The sequence below is a fragment of the Pseudorca crassidens genome, chromosome 8 (assembly GCF_039906515.1).
Source record: "Pseudorca crassidens isolate mPseCra1 chromosome 8, mPseCra1.hap1, whole genome shotgun sequence".
Lineage (NCBI taxonomy): Eukaryota > Metazoa > Chordata > Mammalia > Artiodactyla > Delphinidae > Pseudorca > Pseudorca crassidens.
In genome coordinates this window covers 22956299-22978163 of record NC_090303.1, presented here as the reverse complement: position 1 = coordinate 22978163, position 21865 = coordinate 22956299, and the positions used below count along the sequence as shown (strand labels likewise).

Here is a 21865-nt window from a genome sequence, read left to right as displayed (position 1 = left end):
TACTGTAGCTTTGTAATATAGTCTGAAGTCAGGGAGTCTGATTCCTCCAACTCCATTTTTATCTCTCAAGATTGCATTGGCTATTTGGGGTCTTTTGTGTCTCCATACAAATTTTAAGATTCTTTGTTCTAGTTCTGTGAGAAATTCCATTGCTAATTTGATAAGGATTGCATTGAATCTGTATATTGCTTTGAGTAGTATAGTCATTTTCACAATGTTGATTCTTCCAATCCAAGAACATGTTATATCTCTCCATCTGTTTGTATCATCTTTAATTTCTTTCATCAGTGTCTTATACTTTTTTGCATAGAAGTCTTTTGTCTCCTTAGGCAGGTTTATTCCTAGGTATTTTATTCTTTTTGTTGCCATGGTAAATGGGAGTGTTTCCTCTAATTTCTCTTTCAGATTTTTCATCGTTAATGTATAGGAATGCAAGAGATTTCTGTACATTAATTTTGTATCCTGCAAGTTTACCAAATTCATTGATTTGCTCTAGTAGTTTTCTGGTGGCATCTTTAGGACTCTCTATGTATAGTATCATGTCATCTGCAAACAGTGACAGTTTTATTTCTTCTTTTCCAATTTGTATTCCTTTTATTTATTTTTCTTCTCTGATTGCCGTGGCTAGGACTTCCAAAACTATGTTGAATAATAGTGGTGAGAGTGGACATCCTTGCCTTGTTCCTGATCTTAGAGGAAATGCTTTCAGTTTTTCCCCATTGAGAATGATGTTTGCTGTGGGTTTGTCATATATGGCCTTTATTATGTTGATGTAGGTTCCCTCTATGCCCACTTTCTGGAGAGTTTTTATCATAAATTGGTGTTGAATTTTGTCAGAAGCTTTTTCTGCATCTATTGAGATGATCATATGGTTTTTATTCTTCAATTTGTTAATATGGTGTAGCACATTGATTGATTTGCATATATTACAGAATCCTTGAATCCCTGGGTTAAATTCCACTTGATCATGGGGTATGATTCTTTTAATGTGTTGTTGGATTCTGTTTGCTAGTATTTTGTTGAGGATTTTTGCATCTATATTCTTTACTGATATTGGTCTGTAATTTTCTTTTTTTGTAGTATCTTTGTCTGGTTTTGGTATCAGGGTGATGGTGGCCTCATAGAGTGAGTTAGGGAGAGTTCCTTCCTCTGCATTTTTTTGGAAGAGTTTGAGAAGGATGGGTGTTAGCTCTTCTCTAAATGTTTGATAGAATTCACCTGTGAAGCCATCTGGTCCTGTTCTTTTGTTTGTTGGAAGATTTTTAATCACAATTTCAATTTCATTCCTTGTAGTTGGTCTGTTCTTATTTTCTGTTTCTTCCTGGTTCAGTCTAGGAAGGTTATACCTTTCTAAGAATTTATCCATTTCTTCCAGGTTGTCCATTTTATTGGCATAGAGTTGCTTGTAGTAGTCTCTTAAGATGCTTTGTATTTCTTCGGTGTCTGTTGTAATTTCTCCTTTTTCATTTCTAATTTTATTGATTTGAGTCCTCTCCCTCTTTTTCTTGATGAGTCTGGCTGATGGTTTATCAATCTTGTTTATCTCCTCAAAGAACCAGCTTTTAATTTTATTGATTCTTGCTATTGTTTTCTTTGTTTCTATTTCATTTATTTCTGCTCTGATCTTTATGATTTCTTTCGTTCTGCAAGCTTTGTGTTTTGTTTGTTCTTGTTTCTCTAGTTCATTTAGGTGTAAGGTTAGATTGTTTATTTGAGATTTTTCTTGTTTCTTGAGTTAGGCTTGTATAGCTACAAACTTCCCTCCTAGAACTGCTTTTGCTGCATCCCATAAGCTTTGGTTCATCGTGTTTTCATTGTCATTTGTTTCTAGGTATTTTTTGATTTCCTCTCTGATTTCTTCAGTGATCTCTTTGTTATTTAGTAACTTAGTGTTTAGCCTCTATGTGTTTGTGCTTGTTACGTTTTTTTCCCTGTAATTGATTTCTAATCTCATAGCATTGTGGTGTGAAAAGATGCTTGATATGATTTCAGTTTTCTTAAATTTACTGAGGCCTTGTTTGTGACCCAAGTTGTGGTCTATCCTGGAGAATGTTCCATGCACACTTGAGAAGAAAGTGTAATATGCTCTTTTTGGATAGAATGTCCTATAAATATCAATTAGATATATCTGGTCTATTGTGTCATATAAAGCTTCTGTTTCCTTATTTATTTTCACTTTGGATTATCTGTCCATTGGTGTTAGTGAGATGTTAAAGTCCCCCACTATTATTGTGTTACTGTTGATCTCCTCTTTTATAGCTGTTAGCAGTTGCCTTATGTATTGTGGTGCTCTTATGTTGGGTGCATATATATTTATAATTGTTTTATGTTCTTCTTGGATTGATCCCTTGATCATTATGTAGTGTCCTTCGTTGTCTCTTGTAACATACTTTATTTTAAAGTCCATTTTATCTGATATGAGTATTGCTACTCCAGCTTTCTTTTAATTTCCTTTTGCATGGAATATCTTTTTCCATCCCCTCACTTTCAGTCTGTATGTGTCCCTAGGTCTGAAGTGGGTCTCTTGTAGACAGGATATAGATGGGTCTTGTTTTTGTATATATTCAGCAAGCCTTTGTCTTTTGGTTGGAGGATTTAATCCATTCACATTTAAGGTAATTATCCATATTTATGTTCCTATGACCATTTTTTAAATTTTTTGGGGTTGTTTTTGTAGGTCCTTTTCTTCTTTTGTGTTTCCCACTTAGAGAAGTTCCTTTAGCATTTGTTGTAGAGCTGGTTTGGTGGTGCTGAATTCTCTTAGCTTTTGCTTGTCTGTAAAGGTTTTGATTTCTCCATTGATTCTGAATGAGATCCTTGCTGGGTAGAGTAGTCTTGGTTGTAGGTTCTTCCCTTTCATCACTTTACATATATCATGCCACTCCCTTCTGGCTTGTAGAGTTTCTGCTAAGAAGTCAGCTGTTAACCTTATGGGAGTTCCTTTGTATATTATTTGTCATTTTTCCCTTGCTGCTTTCAATAATTTTTCTTTGTCTTTAATTTTTGCCAGTTTGTTTACTATTTGTCTCAGCATGTTTCCTCTCGGGTTTATCCTATATGGGACTCTCTACGCTTCCTGGACTTGGGTGGCTATTTCCTTTCCCATGTTAGGGAAGTTTTTGACTCTAATCTCTTCAAATATTTTCTCAGGTCCTTTCTCTTTCTCTTTCTTTCCGGGACCCCTTAATGCGAATGTTGTTGCGTTAATGTTGTCCCAGATGTCTCTTAGGCTGTCTTCATTTTTTTCATTCTTTTTTGTTTATTCTGTTCCACAGCAGTGAATTCCACCATTCTGTCTTCCGGGTCACTTATCCGTTCTTCTGCCTCAGTTATTCTGCTATTGATTCCATCTAGTGTAGTTTTCATTTCAGTTATTGTATTATTCAACTCTGTTTGTTTGTTCTTTAATTCTTCTAGGTCTTTGTTAAACATTTTTTGCATCTTCTCGATCTTTGCCTTCATTCTTTTTCTGAGGTCCTGGATCACCTTCACTATCATTATTCTGAATTCTTTTTCTGGCAGGTTGCCTATCTCCATTTATTTGTTTTTCTGGGGTTTTATCTTGTTCCTTCATCTGGTACATAGCCCTCTGCCTTTTCATCTTGTCTATCTTTCTGTGAATGCGGTTTTCCTTCCACAGTTGCAGAATTGTAGTTCTCCTTGCTTCTGCTGTCTGCCCTCTGGTGGATGAGGCTATTTAAGAGGCTTGTGCAAGGTTCCTGATGGGACGGACTGGTGTTGGGTCTCTTTCATATTGTTGACTGAAGAAAAAATGCACAACATGAGAGTTGTGAGTTAAGTTTTATTGGGGGCAGAAAGAGGACTATAGCCCAAGAGATAGCGTCTGAGATAGCTCTGAGGAACTTCTCAGAGGAACAAAGAGGTAAGGGGGTTGTATATATGTGATTTTAGTGAAGGGGGACACATGCAATCAAGCGCACATCTTGGCAGAAGGTTGCTGCTAGTCACAAGGAGCAGATGTCTTTGTTAACAATTTTAGTGCTTTTCTGAATATGAGAAGATGCAAGAAATTCAGCTGATAAAATCTTCTCCTGAAAATATCTATCTTAAGACCCGTTTTGGCAATTTTTCCCAGAGCACAGAGTGCCTCATTCCTGATCTCCACCTTGAACTTCCTTCAGGGTGTGTTGAAGGTCATCAACTGCAGTGGCTGGTGACTTAATCCTTGTAAAGGCAGATGGCAAATAACTATATTTAATTAACATCCAATTACCTAAATTTTCATTTTCTACTCTCTGATTATGTTTGTTCTTCAGTGTATCTATCATTTACTACCTCTGTCATGAATACCCATTTCAATTACTTTTATTCTAAATCTCATATTTAAAAGAAGACTTTTACTGGCCTAAAAGTAACTGGAAAGTATTGCCTGATATCAAGAGAATAAATAATTAAGGAAGATGAGAAAACAGATCAGTCCACTGCCAAAGAAATATTGCACCAGTCAGAGCTAACAGTTAAACAGGCAAGGAAGACTTGTTCAAGGCTATTGCAGTAGGGAAGAGAGAGTGAACTCAACTCCCCAAACGAAAAGCAGGAGGATTTTTAAATGCTGGGGTACGCGAATGGAAAATACTGGAGGACTGTGGGAGTAAGCGGAATGGAGAAATTTGGTCAAAATGGTTAGGCCATCTGTGTTTGCTAATTGGCACTTACCAAAGTTAAGCTCCTACCCTCCCACAAAGACTGGGAGATAGGGGTGGTATCTTTCTTGATGTTTACATTTCAAAGAGATGGCTCCCAGGTCCTTGAGAAAGATATTCCTGGGTTGTAGAAGACATACCTTGAAGAGGCAGAAAAGCAATTACAGTTGCAAGTTTCTAAAGTGATAGCTCTAAGAAAAGAGAGGTCAGGGGCCCACAATCAGGAAGAAACCCTTCTTAAGTTTAGGCAAGCTGAGGGGAATGTTAAGGCCATCTCAGTCACCATGATATTATAAAAGTTCCAGATAATCAAACAAGAGATGGTAAACTAATAGTTAACAAGATATTTTCTAGACAAGCAATGTTATAAGCACAGGTAATAATGAGAGTAAAGTCAAATTCAGAGGTGCAACTTTAATAAGCATCCTTCTGACCCTGACGTGAAATCAGCAGTAGTACCTCAAGTCATTTCAAGCATTCTTCTTGTAATACCTGAGTCAACTGAGTTAACCCTGCTGTTTCACTTTCTGACTTGTCTTTGATCGTGGATTATTTGGTTGAATTTGTCATTCCTTTGAAGAATCTTCTACCTGATTATAGCATGTAGATAGCCAGTTTCTATTCTTGGCTTTTTCTCATACAGCATACATACTCACACATGCAATTCAGCTTCACAGAGGATTTGCACCTCCTTTTTGCCCCTCTTTGATATGTACTTAGGCCCTGTATATTTCATAGACAATGTTTAATTTTTAGTTTAGGATGCTACCCAATATCGTTAACAGATGTGAATATAATAACCCTAGTCCTCTATAAATTAGAAATAGAAGAGGACAGACAATATAATATGTTGCCCTCTACTTATTTTTAAGACTTTTTAATATTTGGAAACGTATCTGTAACTGGATGGAACCCATTCCTGCTGTGGAGATAGAAATGTGACAATCGTCAGTCTTTTCCATAGAAGTGAAGTCATGTGACAGATGAAACTGGAGTCATTATCTTGTTGATTGCTATATCTCAGCCTTGTAAGTTAGTAAATGTTCAAACAATTTTTAGTCTTGTTCCAGAGACTGAGCCCTAACCAAAACTTCTGTGTGTTCCTGGAACATTAGTTCTTTAGGTCAACCTTATCTCTAAGTTCTTGCCCACCAAACTGTGGCCCTCACTCACATTTCACTTTCCATGGCTGTTCTTTCCAGGTCAGCCCAGATATGGAACTCAACCCTTACTCCTTGGTCTTCTTAGGAATTTCTCACATAAGGCATTACCAGGTAATGTTAACAGAATATGTTAACAGAATTTATTGATGGTTTGGGCAATGTAAGATTGTGTGTCTGCCTGTGTGTGCAGAAATTTTAAATATAATATTCAATGTTTTTATTTTTACAGTTACTTTGGCGACCTTGACATCAGTGTGCTTTCATAGGCTTAATCTCCCTCTGCCTCTTCTTTTCTCTTCCTTACATTTATCTTCATTCCGTGTGCAGAGCAGTTTAGCTTTTCTTTTTTTTTTTTTTAATGGTCTCCCTTTAAAATAGTAAAGCTCCTAGGACCTTACTTTTTTTTTTTTTACAACCAAACAGAATCATCAAGGTATTTTCCTGAATATAAACGTTCTCATGAAAAATCTGTTGCCACCTATTAAAATAACTATTTCCATCTCTTTCCGCCATTTTATATCCTAGGTTATTAAGGTCTGGAATGTCATGCTCAACATTCTTTAAATTCACATCAAATTCATTCTACCTAAAAGTTGAATTACTAACTAGGAAGCCAAGTGAAAATATTTGTCATTTATTTAGTATATCCCTTTGACCAACACTGAGCCAATCAAGAAACATAATAGTCAGAGTTCTTTCTCTTAGGGCCAAGAACAGAGATTTAACCTAACCCTCTGTTCTTTTCTTTCCTGGATTCTATATGTCTTGAACCTATCAGACCTCACATAACCCTTTTCACTTATACATAGTTTCATAACATTTTATACTTCTCTCATTCATTCAATCAATAAGAGACCATTTACTTTGCATATCAAGATAACATGGAGCCCAAGTGAAGCTTAGATCAAGTAAGCAAGAAAATAAATAGTAAAATTTCATATAGTAAAAAACGCTGGTAAAATAAGGTGGGGTACTGGATGAAGTGAAGGGAAGCTATTTTAGATAGTATGGTCAAGCCCTCTGAAGCACGTGATATTTGAGATTTGAATTATGAGGATCCAGCTATGAAAATATCTAAGGAAGAACATACCAGGTAAAGAAAGGGCAGAAGTAAAAGCCCTGAAGTAGGACTTGGCTTAACACACTCAGGAATGGCAAGGGAAACAAAACAAAGCAAAATCAGCACTTCGGCTCAAGTATAGAGAACAGAGAGGAGAATGGTAGGACCTGAAGTCAGAGAAGTTGGCAGGAATGGAAGGCCTGGAGGTCCCAAAATGGAATTTGGATTTTTTCCTAAATCACATTGGAGAGTATTTTTTGAATGGGGTATGAGTTTATCTGACTTGTTCTTTTCGTAAATCGCTTTGCTGTGTGGAGATTATATTTTATATTGGTTATCCTAAAACTTACCTTAAAGAGTCATCTTAAAACTGTTGGTGTACTACCTCCAAATTACCTTCTAGTCTAATTTATTCAAGTTATGTTTCTTGAATACCTGCTCTTTTCCTGGCCCTGGGCTAGACCTGGAGATTCAACAGTGACAAGGATATGGACAAGAACACACAGCCTCATAGAAAAAGTTTTTGTTCTGTTTTCCATAGACAGTTAATATTGTCCACATGCTCTGCATTCTTATTAGAATCAGTATGACCTTTTATTCTGGATCTTGGTTAAGATCTGTTTTTAGTGCTATACTGTATTCCTCCATCCACTTCATACAAAATAAGTGTTTAAGAATGTATTTGCATTTTCATCATATTCTTGGAATTCTTTTCAATTTTGTACGTCTCCCAAGTTCGTTTTAGTAGGAAAACTGAATTCATTATAGGAAACAGAAAAATAATAGCACCTGTGTAAAACTTTTTCTCTTAAGACTGGTATCTAAGTTAATTCAAGGTTGGAAATATATTAAGTAAACTAGGAAAATATCTATAATGCTAGATCACAAAACAGACCTTTGTGTTCTGTGTTGGGTCATTTCTATCTCTTCCCTGTACTGAACTGCAAAAGTGCAGCGAGTACAGACTGCCCCTCAGACTTCCAGTCAAATGCCTGATTACTTGTGGATGTTGCCTGACCTCAGGGAGTTGGGTGATGAAGATGAGGGAATTTTTGAGCAGAGCACTGGGAAAGAAGCCAAAAACTCAAGGAAACACCAGTTTTCTGTTAAGGTCGAATCTCAGTAAACATGAAGCTGGAGCTTTCTCTGCACTTTTGACCATTTGTCTTGCTTCCCCTCTTCCCTTCTCTCTTCATTGGACTTTAAAATTTTAAACATTTTTCTCAGTCTATTTATCTCACAATCTCCTATTCCCTCTATTTGATCTATACGTTTTCTTCTTGCTTTCTCTTCTGTATTTCCCATAATGTAAGAGATACTTGCATTAAACAAGAGTCTCTAAAGGACTCTGTCTTTGAAAATCCATTTTGAAGTTGAAAGAAAGGTAAAGCAGCTTTCTGAACTTCCTTTCCTCTTGGGGCCAAGAATGTTACTCAATAACTATTCTACTCCTTCAAAAGAACTATCATTCTGCCCATTGAACATTTGGGGAACAATTGTATATTGTGTCTTACAGATCCAGCTTTACTATAGACTAAGTGCTGGTTAATGGAAATACCTTACACCTTCTCTTACCTTTGTAAAAATAATTGTTTATGATCATAAAATTAGCCCAAGTGTTGTTATGGATATCCTTCAGGTTTCATAAGGAATATGTGCTCTTTTCATTCCTGAAACTATATATATATATATATATATATAGAGAGAGAGAGAGAGAGAGAGAGAGAGGGAGAGGACTTATTTTGGAGAAAGCCTAGATGCTTTATAAAGGTCACTGAGAAATAAGAATACAAAACTCAATGAGCTATATGGTCCCCACAATCTTCACTGTCTACTGGTGGAGAAGGATGGAGAAATAATCCATTATGCAACAAGTGATAAGGGTTGTAACATTTGAACCAAGGATTATAGATGTGTAGCCACGGCTACCCTGCTAAGAATGATGGTCAGGAGACACTTTTAAGAAGGGTAACAATCAGCTGAGTCATAGAGGACAGATGGAATTTAGACAGAAAGTGAGAAGCAGGTTCCAGGCAGAGGAAACAGCATATGCAAAATCAAAGAGCCAAGGAATTGTGTAAAGTTGGAGCATGGAAAAAAGTCTCAGCACGAAAGCCTTATGTGGGAAAGGAGATGTACTTCGGAAGATGTGATCGTGGCAGATCATGGAAGACCCTGTGTGCCTGCCTTTCTTTTTTTTTTTTTTTTTTATAAATTTATTAATTTTTGGCTGCGTTGGGTCTTCGTTGCGGTGTGCAGGCTTCTTATTGCGGTGGCTTCTCTTGTTGAGCAGCACGGGCTCTAGGTGCGCGGGCTTCAGTAGTTGCAGCACGTGGGCTCAGTAGTTGTGGCTCACAGGCTCTAGAGCACAGGCTCAGTAGTTGTGGTGCATAGGCTTAGTTGCTCCATGGCATGTGATCTTACCGGACCAGGGCTCAAACCCGTGTTCCCTGCATTGGCAGGGAGATTCTTAACCACTGCGCCACCGGGGAAGCCCCCTGTGTGCCTTTCTAATGGGTTTAGACTTTAAAAACCAAAGGGAAGGGCACCTAAGGATTTCTAGTAGGGGTGGATTGGAAGGGACAAGGAAACAATTGGCAAAACTCCAGTTAAGAAGTGATGAGATTTTGGCAACGGTCATAGTCATGGAGGGGAGGGGAATTATTTGAGAGATGATTAAGGGATGGAATACAGGACTTTTTGAATCATCAGAAGAAGGAAGAAATCCATGTTCTCTCTTAGGTTCCTTGATTGGGCAACTGGCACCTGCAATGCTGATTATTGAGACAAAACACATTGGTGAAGGACCTCTTGGAGGAAAAACTATGAATTTTGTTTCGGCCATGTCAAGATTGAGGCAACAGGTGCTGCTTATTAAAGCTAAGAAGTCAATGTAAACAATTAACATGGTTCTCATAAACATATATAGAGTCAAAAAAGTATAGTGGCTCATGAAAGCTTCACTCTTTCCCTCTATAGAAAGATATTTTTATTTAAAAACACCATTCATGTTTACCACCACTTCCCCAGTTTAGTTTCTGTTCTGAAGAAATGTCACACTTACAGACATTATGTTCACATGTTATACAAACACTTTATTATGAATCCGTTAGGATATATATTTGCAAACATTTTGTTTCACTGTGTGTTATCCCTTAGGCAGTGTCATGCACGTATTACCGCAAACAGAGTAGTGAAGCCAGAATGGGACAGCAGTATCTTGCTAGTTACCAAATCTGTCAATTCTTCCTTGTCAGTATCTCTCAATTTTGTCCTTTTTCCACTCTAGCCATTATCATTATCCCAAAATAGGATCCTTGTCACTGCCTCACTGAGATACCTTTATCAAAGTTCTTGAGTGCAAACAGCAGAAACGGATTCTCTTGATTTAGGTAGAAAATGAATTTATTGAAAGGCTGTTTGGTAGCTTACAGAATGACAAGGAAGGTGGGAAAACCAGGCTCGGAAAATAAGAGAGCGAGTTTTCATAGCCAGGACCCCAGCTGGGGTCATCCCACAAGAACAGGCCAAGGAAGACACTGCTCTCTCTGGCCAAACTGCTATGACTGCCCCCAAAACTAGCTGTGGCAGTCTCTTCCATCACTAGAATAAATTTTTTACAGGTGCTGCTTCTTTGCACCATGAGCTCCAGATTCAAAATCCCAGGCAGTTGTGTCTGACTTCCCAAACCTGGATTAAACACAGCTCCATGCCCTAATTTCCAGGCTTCAGGGAAGGCGAGTATGTGGGCTTTTCAACTTCTGTAGTTGGATCTAGCACCCACCTCCCACTAAGATTTGAGCTGTGGAGAATTATCCAAAAATAGGAAAGAGGGTCTGAATCAGGGCAGCCACGGGAATGCAGATGTCCTCCTGAATACAACCAACTTACCTCCTGATTCTAAACTTTCATTTTTGTATTTTATTCTAAGCACTGTGCTGGGCATATGCTATGTACTAATGATGCAAATATCAAGAATGCAAGTACCTGATTAAGGCTTTCCCAAAATGTATCTATTATGTTGTTTCTCTTCTTAGACACTAGAAAAGTTTCCAGTTACTTAAGACTCTTCAACCTAGGATTCAAATGCATCCCATCAGTTCATCTACATTACATATACAGCTTTTTCTCTTATTATCTAACATAAATACTCTTCTCTAGCTAGGATAATTAACTTACAATTTATATATTTTCCTATGTTCATTCTCTGCAGAACTACTCATCATCCCACCTCTCTCTCCATAGCCCATGCCTGAACTCATCTTATTTTCCCCCAAGTAGCACCACACTTCTATTCTGTTTCCATTGTGATTCTACTTGAGAATCAGTGAGAGTTATGAAGCTACTGCAAATTAAAGCACATTATTTATTGTGAAATTACACAGTATTTGTGTATACCAATTCACACCTGCACCTTCATGCATAAATACTCTTTATGGATCCATTTCTGTTTTTACATGCAGATGTTTTTACCTCTCCAAGTAGATTGTAAATTATTCAGAGGCAAGGATCTTATCTGCTGACATATCCCCTCTGCCGCATCTAGCATGTTAAATACAGAGTCTACACAATGTGTTTGTGGAGGAACAGCTCAGCAGATGTCTGGCCAGTTTCAGCTCTCACCATACACTTCCAAGGAATTTAGGATCTGAAGCTTAGTTTGTTTAGTCCTCTTCCACTAACTCCAGGTAAATTCTACTGATCATTGCACAAATGTACAAGCTTCATATCACAGTGAGAACCAGGCAAGGATGACCTGGCACAAATTCAACGCCATTATTAGAAACTACCTGAAGGGAACGCCCGGGTGATGCCAATAGTGTCATCTTCACAGAGGAAAACTGGCTTTGTAATAAGCTGGAAGAGTACTACACCATATAATCCTTTCATGCTTTGCAAAGTTAAAACTGAAAAGAAATGGGACTCATTTAAGAATCTGATTATTTTGTCATTGTCACAGAATGACATATTAATTGAAGAGTAAATTTGTAGAAAGCCCTTGTGAATGCAAACAAAATGTGCCTTTTGTAAATTAAGCAAAAAACAGATGCCTAATTCTCAGACAAAGTTCCTTTCTGATGCTGTCAGAACAAGTACTTTTTGAGAGAGTGAGTTTTGGCAGATGGCATTACAATTCAAATAAAATGGAATAGGCTTCCAAGTGCATCCACATTTTCTTGTCATATGAATGCCAGAAAAATGTTTAAAGTTTCTAATGTTTCTGAATGTCCTCGTAAATATAACCTGTGTTATTGCATAAATATCAAAGATTAAATTATGACTCTAATGTTAGCTGAGATACTGTATGTTGATGTCTTTCTGCACAACCAAAGCCGACATTCACTGTATCTATTGCACAACAAGGAAATGCAGTATGAAAGGATTTGAAAATATTGAACTTAGACTCCTACTGAAAAGCAATGTGAAAATTATTTCAGAGTTCTGGGGCATTCCTAAAAAAGGATGGATGCACAGATGCCAGATCTTTCCCTTCATGTGTCTCTTCACATTTTCTTACCAACATTTAGAACATTGCGAGTCCCAAGAAAGGACATCCAGAAAGGAATCTTTTATTCAAAGGAATTTCAGCACCACCACCTTCCACCATCATCAAAAATAATTTTAGTTGGGCTCTAAGCAGTTAAATAGTATCCCCCCCACCTAGGGTTGTTATGAGGATCAAAAGGATGATACGGGGAAAGCACTCAGCACAGTGTCCGATACATGTTATCTCTACGTTGTATAATTGTAGCTAATTTTAGTACTTCGATGGTGCTAAATAATTGAGATAAGGCAGGAAGGGTTATAACTTTGGCCATGAAAAATTTAAAAGATAACCTCCTGAGATGTTGGGGTAGGAACATAAATAGCATTTATTGAAAGTAAATGCCATTCTTTTCAGTATAGAGTAAACCCCCCTCAGTAAGAAAAGTTGTCAGGTAAATGTTGAGTCGTCTTTTAGGACACAGCTCCACGGGCATTTCTCTGTATCTACTGTCTACTTCACCCCTGCTGTAAATGGCTGTTCCTTCATCTGAGAGCACCTGGGCATACTTCTACCATGACATGTCCCCAAAAATCTATGTTACCAAAAGCAATGTACCTAAAACTTTAATGCCTATTTTTTGTATTCTTTACTAAAACAGTTCTTTAATCCATATGTGCTTCTCTAACATCTCTGTTACGGCAATGACAAGGGAGGGAGTGAGCTTTATGGAACGTTGCCAATAGCAACATTTTCTTCTCCCTCTCCACCTCGACCCAGCACACCTGAAAATATCTGAAATATGGGGCAAACATTCTCAACACAAGAACACCTGACTAAAAACTGAGTTAACATTTGTTAAATAAATAAATAAACAACTGAAGTATTAGTGTCATAGGAAGCCAACATTCCTTGTGCTACCCAAATATCTGAGATTGCTCTTCAGACGAAGGTATAAGACATTTTAGCTTTCTAAGTGCCACAATGGGTACCTGATTTCATTCATTCCTTTAGTAAATGCCTGTGCTGAGCCCCTCATATTAGGTTTGAGGAATAGAAGATGAGTAAGATATGCTCCATGTCTTCAAGTTTCTCACCGAGAGAGAGAAAACAGATGGTTATAACGTAATCTTCAGAACTCAATAGAAATCCCTTTTCTCAATGGTATAACGTATTCTTTCTCCCTGCATTGTTTTTCCTTTATCTTAGCTGCCCATGGAGTCCTTTCCAGTCTGTCTTGTTACATCTGGTCTTACTGAGTTTTCTAACTCTCACCTCTCACTGTGGAACTTTCGTGAATCGCAGCGGTTTTAGAACTATCTAATTTGTATCTCTATTAGGTTCCTGAGTATAATATGCTAATTTTTAACACTGATAAAGTAGCTTTCATGTTCTTCTTCACCTTTTATCTGTTGTCCAGATTCAAAAAATTTCCTTTTTCTAGCACCATAATTCTAAGACACAGATTTATCTTTTCGTTTCAAGTGTGAGCTCTGAGTGACAATAATTGATTGATCTTTGAGCAGAAATAGATTTTTTAATCACTTATAGTTTTACTAAAAGAAAAATGTCACCATATCAAACAAAGGAATGTTCTAATGAAAATATCATTGTTACCTTAATTATAGTTGTTACTTCAAGGGCTATATTTATAGTTCGGATGTGATTTTGATTTGTGAACTAAAGAAATAATTTTAAATATGCTTGTTAACCTTATTTTTTTCTAATAAAAAGCCCCAACATAATACTTTTTAAAGAATAATTTATGTGTACATTAAGTAAGAATTATAATCAGACATAATTGTATTTGTTTTCAGGTAGCTTTCTTTATGAACTCCAGTTGCATCCCTTTGTATTAAGCAAAATATCGTCTCTATAAATAAAGCCCCTTCTCCCATTTCTGAAGCTAGACTGCTATCAGTCTGATTATCCTGAAGGCTTCAATCCAACTTCACACAGGAAGAAAATAATAGAAAGGATTCCCCCTCCTTAATTTTTCAGTCCTCATTTTTCACACTCAGTTTTATAAGCTCTTTTCCATATTTCAAATAATTCCAAAAAACCTTCTTCTTCCAATACTTATGAGGCAAAAAGGCTTCTGGGCTTTACCTGCCACACACTCTAAATATGGAGCCATCATTACTCCATCAAGTCCCACTGTTGCTACTGTTACTACGGATGATGACGATGCTGCTGCTGATCACGACGATGGTGACAGAGTAACAACAACATGAGCAGTAGTCATAGTGAACCTAGCGCTAATTGAGTACCAAGCAGGTCAAGCACTCTACATTTCTATTCCTTATAACGTCGAGCAGGATGAAGAAACTGAGGATTATCCGAGGAAATCCAAAATTCAAATCAGGTTTATCTGACTCCATAGCCTACAATGTTTCTGTCAAATATATATGCTTAGGGCCTCCCTGGTGGCGCAGTGGTTGAGAGTCTGCCTGCCGATGCAGGGGACACGGGTTCCTGTCCCGGTCCGGGAAGATCCCACATGCCGCGGAGCAGCTAGGCACGTGAGCCATGGCCCCTGAGCCTGCGCGTCCGGAGCCTGTGCTCCACAATGGGAGAGGCCACAACAGTGAGAGGCCCGCGTACCGCAAAAGGAAAAAAAAAAAAAAATATATATATATATATATATATATATATATATATATGCTTGAATACTTGATTTTAATTTAATGCTAGCATGCTAGCATAGCAAGGTTGGTATTTACAAACTACAACTCATATGTAAGAAAAGATTTTAATTTTAATTTCATGTAACTAATCTCATTTGTGTTAGAGACTTCATTACTGTTGAAGGAGAGTGAGAAAACTTAAACTTGCCAACTAGAGGTTTTTTCCTGTCCCTTTTAGTTTAAAACGGCTTTATTTGGGGGAAGGTGATAGCCTGTCAGTATTAAAGTTCAAATTTCCTACCAGGTTTTTTTTCCCCCAGTGGGTCTTTCCTCTCCTCTTCGGTCCAAGGTGGTGCCAGGTAGTAGATGAACAGGTATCCCTATGGTGACAGTGGTGGGTCTGTGGTAGGCCTGCTGTTCTCTGCTGCAGGATGCCTTACACTTGGTCGAGTTATGGTCCTTGCCTTTGTCTAGAGCTCTAAGAACTCTGCACCCTGAATCCTCTCTCCCAGGGCTTTGTACCGGCAAGTTCTACTCCCAACCCTGTGACATGGAAGTCACACATTGATTCTTGACCGTTTCTCTTTATATTCCCACTTGAGCAGGCCTGAATCTCCTAAAATAAGTGACTGCTTAAATAGAGGGAGACTCACACGCAAGGAAGTGTGAAAAAGAAAACTATGTTAATATGTTTTAAAAAGCTATTGTCATTGCTTATACTTGCACTCTGGACTATATGCCCTGTGTATATCAGAGCCGATTCTGAAAATGCAAACTTAAAAGAATCTCAGGCTACATATAAAATGTAGCCTAAGACCTTAACCCAATTATCTTACCATATCGATAATACCTTTGCTAGCGATGCTCTGTGAACAAATCAATATTTTCAGTGTTCTTGGCCTCAAAAGGCCATACAGGTCAGAAATTATGATTCCCTCCATGAGACCACGTGGCCTCTAGAACTCCCTGTGTACTTTGTCTGCACAGTACCACTGGTGTTGAATAGTTTGAATTTTTACATGTAGAGTCTTACAAAAGGGGCTGAGTCCTACATCATACCACACTGTCACTGCTTGTATGACTTACAGACAGTCCAGTTGTTACCATGGGTACAAATCACAGCTCCACTGGGACCTTTAACATTTCCTGAAAGCCTGGCCTGTAAGTTAGACATGCCTGCAGGGCAGCCTCATCTGTGGGACTGACTGGCCTTTTACATGCCAAGCAACCCAACCTGAGGAGGTCTCTGACAGCTGTATACGGGTAATAGTTTCCACTGAGGTGAAGTGCTCTCCAAGAATTTTCCCCATGTTTTAGGCATCTCGATACCTTGCGGACACAGCAGGCATCATGTTTTCTCTTCCAGGCCTTTTTATATTTTGCAGATTTACTTACAGCAGACAACAGTAGGAAATCCCGCCCTCAGCTTCCATGTTCCTTTGTTTCCTTCTACCAGGAAGCAAAGCAGTAATGTAGTACATGCTGTTAATTCCAAATCCTGCACTTTTTTTACTTTACTATATCATACCTCACTACCATATTTCATAATTTTATCGAACAGGATTTTGTGTTTTAATAGGAAGAGATTTTGTTTCCCTATTCCTGATATCTAATCTGGTCCTTCTGTCTGAGAACACTGCAAAGATGGGACAAACCTGAATAGGTAAAGATTTGTATAAATCACAGTGGCCAAATCATTGGATAAAATACTCAGCCCTCTTTTGTTCTAGAAGCTTACCAATAGAAGCCATTGCTCTTTTCTGTGTGGGTCAGGAAATTCAGGATTTGTTCTAAAGTTGCACCACTTCCCTCTCTGAGTAAAATGCTGTATTGGAAGTGGATGCTTCTGATGCCAGCACGGTGTATATTAATAGACACTTTGCTGCTTTTTTATACTGGCTGGTATTATGATGATTCACTATTCATTATAACCTAACTGAAGGTGTATTTGTAACATTTATACCATTCACACCCCTCAAATTTAAAGATGCCTATGTCCTCTCAAGTCACCATTCTCTACACTATATTGCCAAGATAGGGGGACTGTGATTCCAATATCTCTACTACAGGATCCAGCTAAAATAATTTGGACAGGAAATTATTTTGGTAAAGAACACTTGGACAGTCCCACACACACATCTGGCTATATAAATATAATTTAATATCTGTATTTTGGCATTTCTCTCATTAAATTTTAATAGGCAGCAGTAGTGCCTTAGATTAATCCCAAACAGGGAATGAGGAATCTCATTGCTACAGTCACACACTGAATAGTGAACCTCCCCTTTTCATGTCATGGAAAAAGCATTTCCCTGCTTGCTCTTTGAATTTTCATTACCTTTGACACTCTGTGATCTATCTGTGATAGGTACTGCTGAGAATTATACATTTTCTCCACCTAGAACAAGTATACAACAGAGCACTGTGGGCTTGATCAGTTTGCCTATTCTGTTAATATTTAAAAACATTCCACAACACAGAGAGAAAATATGGAAGCTATCCATGCTTCCTTTCTCTCCCCAAGTGATGTTGACAATTAGTATTTTTATTGATCTTTCTTTTTAAGTGTCCTTTTCAAAAATGTCTATGAACTGATTCTTTGTTCTGCCAGGAAAACACAGAGCTCAGTAGACCAGATAAAGCAGAGAATCTGTGACAACCCCATGTCATCCCAATTTGACAGATGTACAGCTTACTTACCTCTAAAGCATGCAAGCGTTTTAGGATCCGTGAGTTTCATGGCAAAAGCAAAATTTGTGTTACCATTTAATGGCTTATAGAACTGTCATGATGCTTCTTGCACCCAGTGTTGTGGGAGATGCTTCAGACGGTACCATCTTAGAGAACTGGTGCCTCTTTCTGCACATTTTAGTTAGCAGCCCTAGGTTTATGCTCAGTCTAATTTGTTTAGCTGGTCTAAGTGGCATTTTAATTAAACCATGCTCTGAGGCTGCATATTACATAGAAAATGAAATTAGGGTATATTCCTATGTAGAATTCAGCTCATCTAATATAATAAACAAAGGTAAAGTTTAAATTCCATGTTTCTAAGTCCTTACCATATTGACATTCAATATTTAGCCATCCCCAGAGATTTTATTTTATTTTAATTTTTTAGTGATTTATTCAATTGTATGTTTATTCAGTGACATATTTAACAATTTGTTTGTTCATCATTCTTTCTTTTTTTAACATCTTTATTGGAGTATAATTGCTTTACAGTGGTGTGTTAGTTCCCCAGAGACTTTAAACAGTAGGATTTTCTTCTATATATACAGTTCATTAAATTTTAAAAGACTGCTCTGCTAGAAAAATGACATCCATTGTATGACTTCATCCCAAAATACCCAATTGACAAATGTGTTGCTGACTTATTACATTAGGATTATTTAAATCAATTGTAATGAATTATACCCATGAAATATAACAGCCTGTGATTCCAAGCTTTTCAAAAATCACCTGAGGGTTTAGGTAGAGTAAAATATACATGTACTTCTCCTAATAGCATGTATCATAAATTATAATTAATTAATAATTAGTGAAATTATTTGTTTAAAGTCTGGCTTTGCCTGAAAACATCAGCTCCATGGACGTTGAGACATATCCCTATACCTTCACAGCCTAACTTCTTGCCTCCCTCAAAGTAGATGAGCAATAAATTTTCTTGAATTAAGAAAAGGCTCATAAAATATGTTACATTATGAGAGATGTATTAAGTAATACCATCAGTGATGAATTGCAAATTTCTCTTATACTAATATATCCAGATCTCATGAAGAACGCTTTCAACCACAAAACCATAGAATATCCTACTGAAAGCCAGTCATTTCGGGAGCATAAGAAAACAGCGGTCACAACAACCATCAAGACCGTGACAGGATAGGGCAATTTGTCTCAGTTGTTTTTCCTAAATCTTTAAAATCTTCATTGATAAGGCAAAGTGGGGAATTAAAGCAAATTTTTGGTTTCTTCTTTCTAATAACCTATCCAGGTTTTCATCTTGACTCCCTGGAAAGTGGTGGCTAAACATTTTTTAAAGTTTCCATTATTTATGAATACTTATTAAAATCATTTATTTAATAGACATTTATATTTATTTAATCATTTATTAAAATGATTTATATTTAGTCATTTATTTAAATGATTTGTAAAATCATTTATTTAATCATTTATTAAAATATAGACATGGTCCATTATGGAAGAGCATGTTATGAGCTACTTAGCTCCAGGTCCTTGCGTCCATCAGAGTCTCCCAGTTGGGAGCTGCCACACTGAGTAAACTGTAGAAGAGACTGACCTCCCTGTAGGGGGAAATACGACAATCTAAGGAGAAAGAAGGCTTTCAGTCTCCAGCCTCCTACTCTGGATCTGACTTCTTCTGCAAGCCATATCCTCTTACCAGCCCACAGGCCAAGAGTACTGTACTACTGTATCTCTAAACAGGACCTTGCATCCTGAAGCCAAAATGTCATTCGTGGTCCCACAAAGGCGACAAAGCTCCAACAGACTCCTGCTCCCCTCTGAAAAATACCTGTTTTCAGTTCCCAGGCGCTTGTAGGTTTCCTGCTGCAATGACTTTATACCTTACATTCCAAATGCCCAGTGTCTACAATAGCTCTGAGGCTTTTAGGATTATCTGGAATGGCGGATTCCCAGAATGAATGGAGTCTACCTCTGCAGCTTCCATAATGCCCAGAGGTTCTTTTCACAGAAGCCTCCGATACCAGCTTTCTAAGGTCACTGTCGGCCAAAGACCAGGGGTCACTTGGAAAGACTTTGATCAACCCTGTCCTCTCCAGAGATCTGTGCCTTCCCCTCTGAATTATTAAATTCTAGTCTGGCCTCAGGTCTAAACCACTGAAATTAATGTTTGCCCCGCCCCATACTCTTGAAACTTTGTTACTGCGGCTTTTTTATTCATGAGGCTCCTAAACTCCAGACCCACTGGATTTCCTAGTGCAGGAGTCGTAAGAACTGATATAAATAAATTAACCCCAAGACCCAGAAATCAGTATCCTGATGCTCCCTGTCAGGAAAGCATACCAAATTGTGTGACATTATAAATACAGCTCTTTACCTTCCGGGTCTTTGTGCAATGAAACCTTAGTCTGTAATTTCTTTAATACTTGACTTTTTTTCTGAGTGGTTAGCAGTTGCATATACAATTAGTGTCATTTCCTTTATGTTTGTATTCAATTTGAGGTTTTTTTCATCTTTTTACATTTTTTTTGAATAAAGGAACATTGACATGGATTATAAAAGATTTTCCCAAAAGCGTCTCATTCTCTTTCGTATCCCTTCAACTTTATCGTCCATGCCCATCTTTTGCAGCGAAGCAGTTTCTTCAGTTGATGGTTCACCTTCTTGTATACATTTTCTCAAAAATAAGCAAGGGAGTCTTTTTATTTATCAATATATTCCACAAATCACCATATATCAGATCATAGAGATTTTTCTCATAAGTTTTGCAGCTGTATACTACTGCAGCATGTGCACATACAATGTTTATTTAACTTGTCATCTCTTCTTGGATATTTATGTTGTTTCCAAGGTTTACCAGTAAAATAATAGTGCAATGAATAACCTTGTGTATTTGATTTTTTGCATTGTTAAAGGTGAAACTTTAGAGAAATTTCTCAGAGAGATAGTTGAGTCAAAGGGTAAAGTATGTCTGGTTGTGTTAGTTACTGCCAAATTCCTCTCAATAGAGGTTTTATGATATTGCCCATCCACCAGCATTGTAGGGTTGGGGGGCAGTTCTTCCACAATCTTGCCAGGAGAGTGTGATGTCAAGCTTTTGAATTTTTGCTGATGTGATAGGTGAAGAATAGTTTCTCAATATAGTGTTAATTTGCATTTCGTTTTTGTTAAAGGAAGTCGGGCATGTTTTCATGTGTAAAGGACAACTGTGTATACTTTCTGTGAACTGTCTATTCCTGACTCTTACACATTTTTCTATAAAGTTTTTAAGCTTTTTTTTCCCTTCACTTTTTTATTAAGTTATACTTGGCAATGCAATATTATATCATACAATATTATTTTAGTTTCAGGTGTAGAACAGTGATTTGACATTTTTATACATTATGAAATAATCACCACAATAAGTCTAATAAATCCATCACCATACAACATTATTACAATATTGTTGATTCTATTCCCTATGTGTACGTTACATCCCTGTGACTTATTTATTTTTTAGCTGTAGGTTTGTACCTCTTAATCCCCTTCGCCTATTTCCTTCATCTCCCTACTCCTTTCCCCTCTGGCAACCACCATTTTGATCTATATGTCTGTTTCTGTTTTGTTTTGTTTTTTAGATTTCACATATGAGTGAAATCCTGTCATTTGTCTTCCTCTGTTTGACTTATTTCACTTAGTATAATACCCTCAAGGTCCATCCATGTTGTCACAAATGTTAAGATTTTATTCTTTTTTATGGCCGAGTAGCAGTAGTGTGTGTGTGTGTATACCACATCTTCTTTATCCATTCATCTATTGATGCACACAGGTTGCTTCCATATCTTGACTATTATAAACAGTGCCACAATGAATATAGGGATGCATATATCTTTTCAAATTAATGTTTTCATTTTCTTTAGATAAGTACCCAGAAATGGAATTGCTGGAGCCTACAGTAGTTCTATATTTAGTCTTTTGAGGAATCTCCAGACTGTTTTTCATAGTGGTTGCACCAACTTACATTCCTACCAAAAGTGCATGAATTTTCACTGCTATATGTTACAAACATTTTCTCTTGGTTTGTCATTTATCTTTTAATATTGATTATGGTGTTTTGGGTTGTACAGAGATTCTTTTTTGCTTTTCTGTAGTCAGATTTGTCAAGTTTGAGTCAGGTTAAGAAAGTC

General features: G+C 37.4%; 1 protein-coding gene across 10 annotated transcripts in view; it reads left to right on the top strand.

Moving 5' to 3' along the window:
- The window catches only part of MAGI2 (membrane associated guanylate kinase, WW and PDZ domain containing 2), a 1357470-nt gene that overhangs the window by 945181 nt on the left and 390424 nt on the right, over positions 1-21865 (top strand). For 7 of the 10 annotated variants that reach the window (XM_067746035.1, XM_067746030.1, XM_067746029.1 and 4 more), the window contains one exon: positions 5867-5938. The exons of the other annotated variants lie outside the window; for them this stretch is intronic. In XM_067746035.1, the coding sequence (XP_067602136.1) occupies positions 5867-5938 (72 nt within the window). The remainder of the gene's footprint in view (positions 1-5866; positions 5939-21865) is intronic. 10 annotated transcript variants of the gene reach the window in all.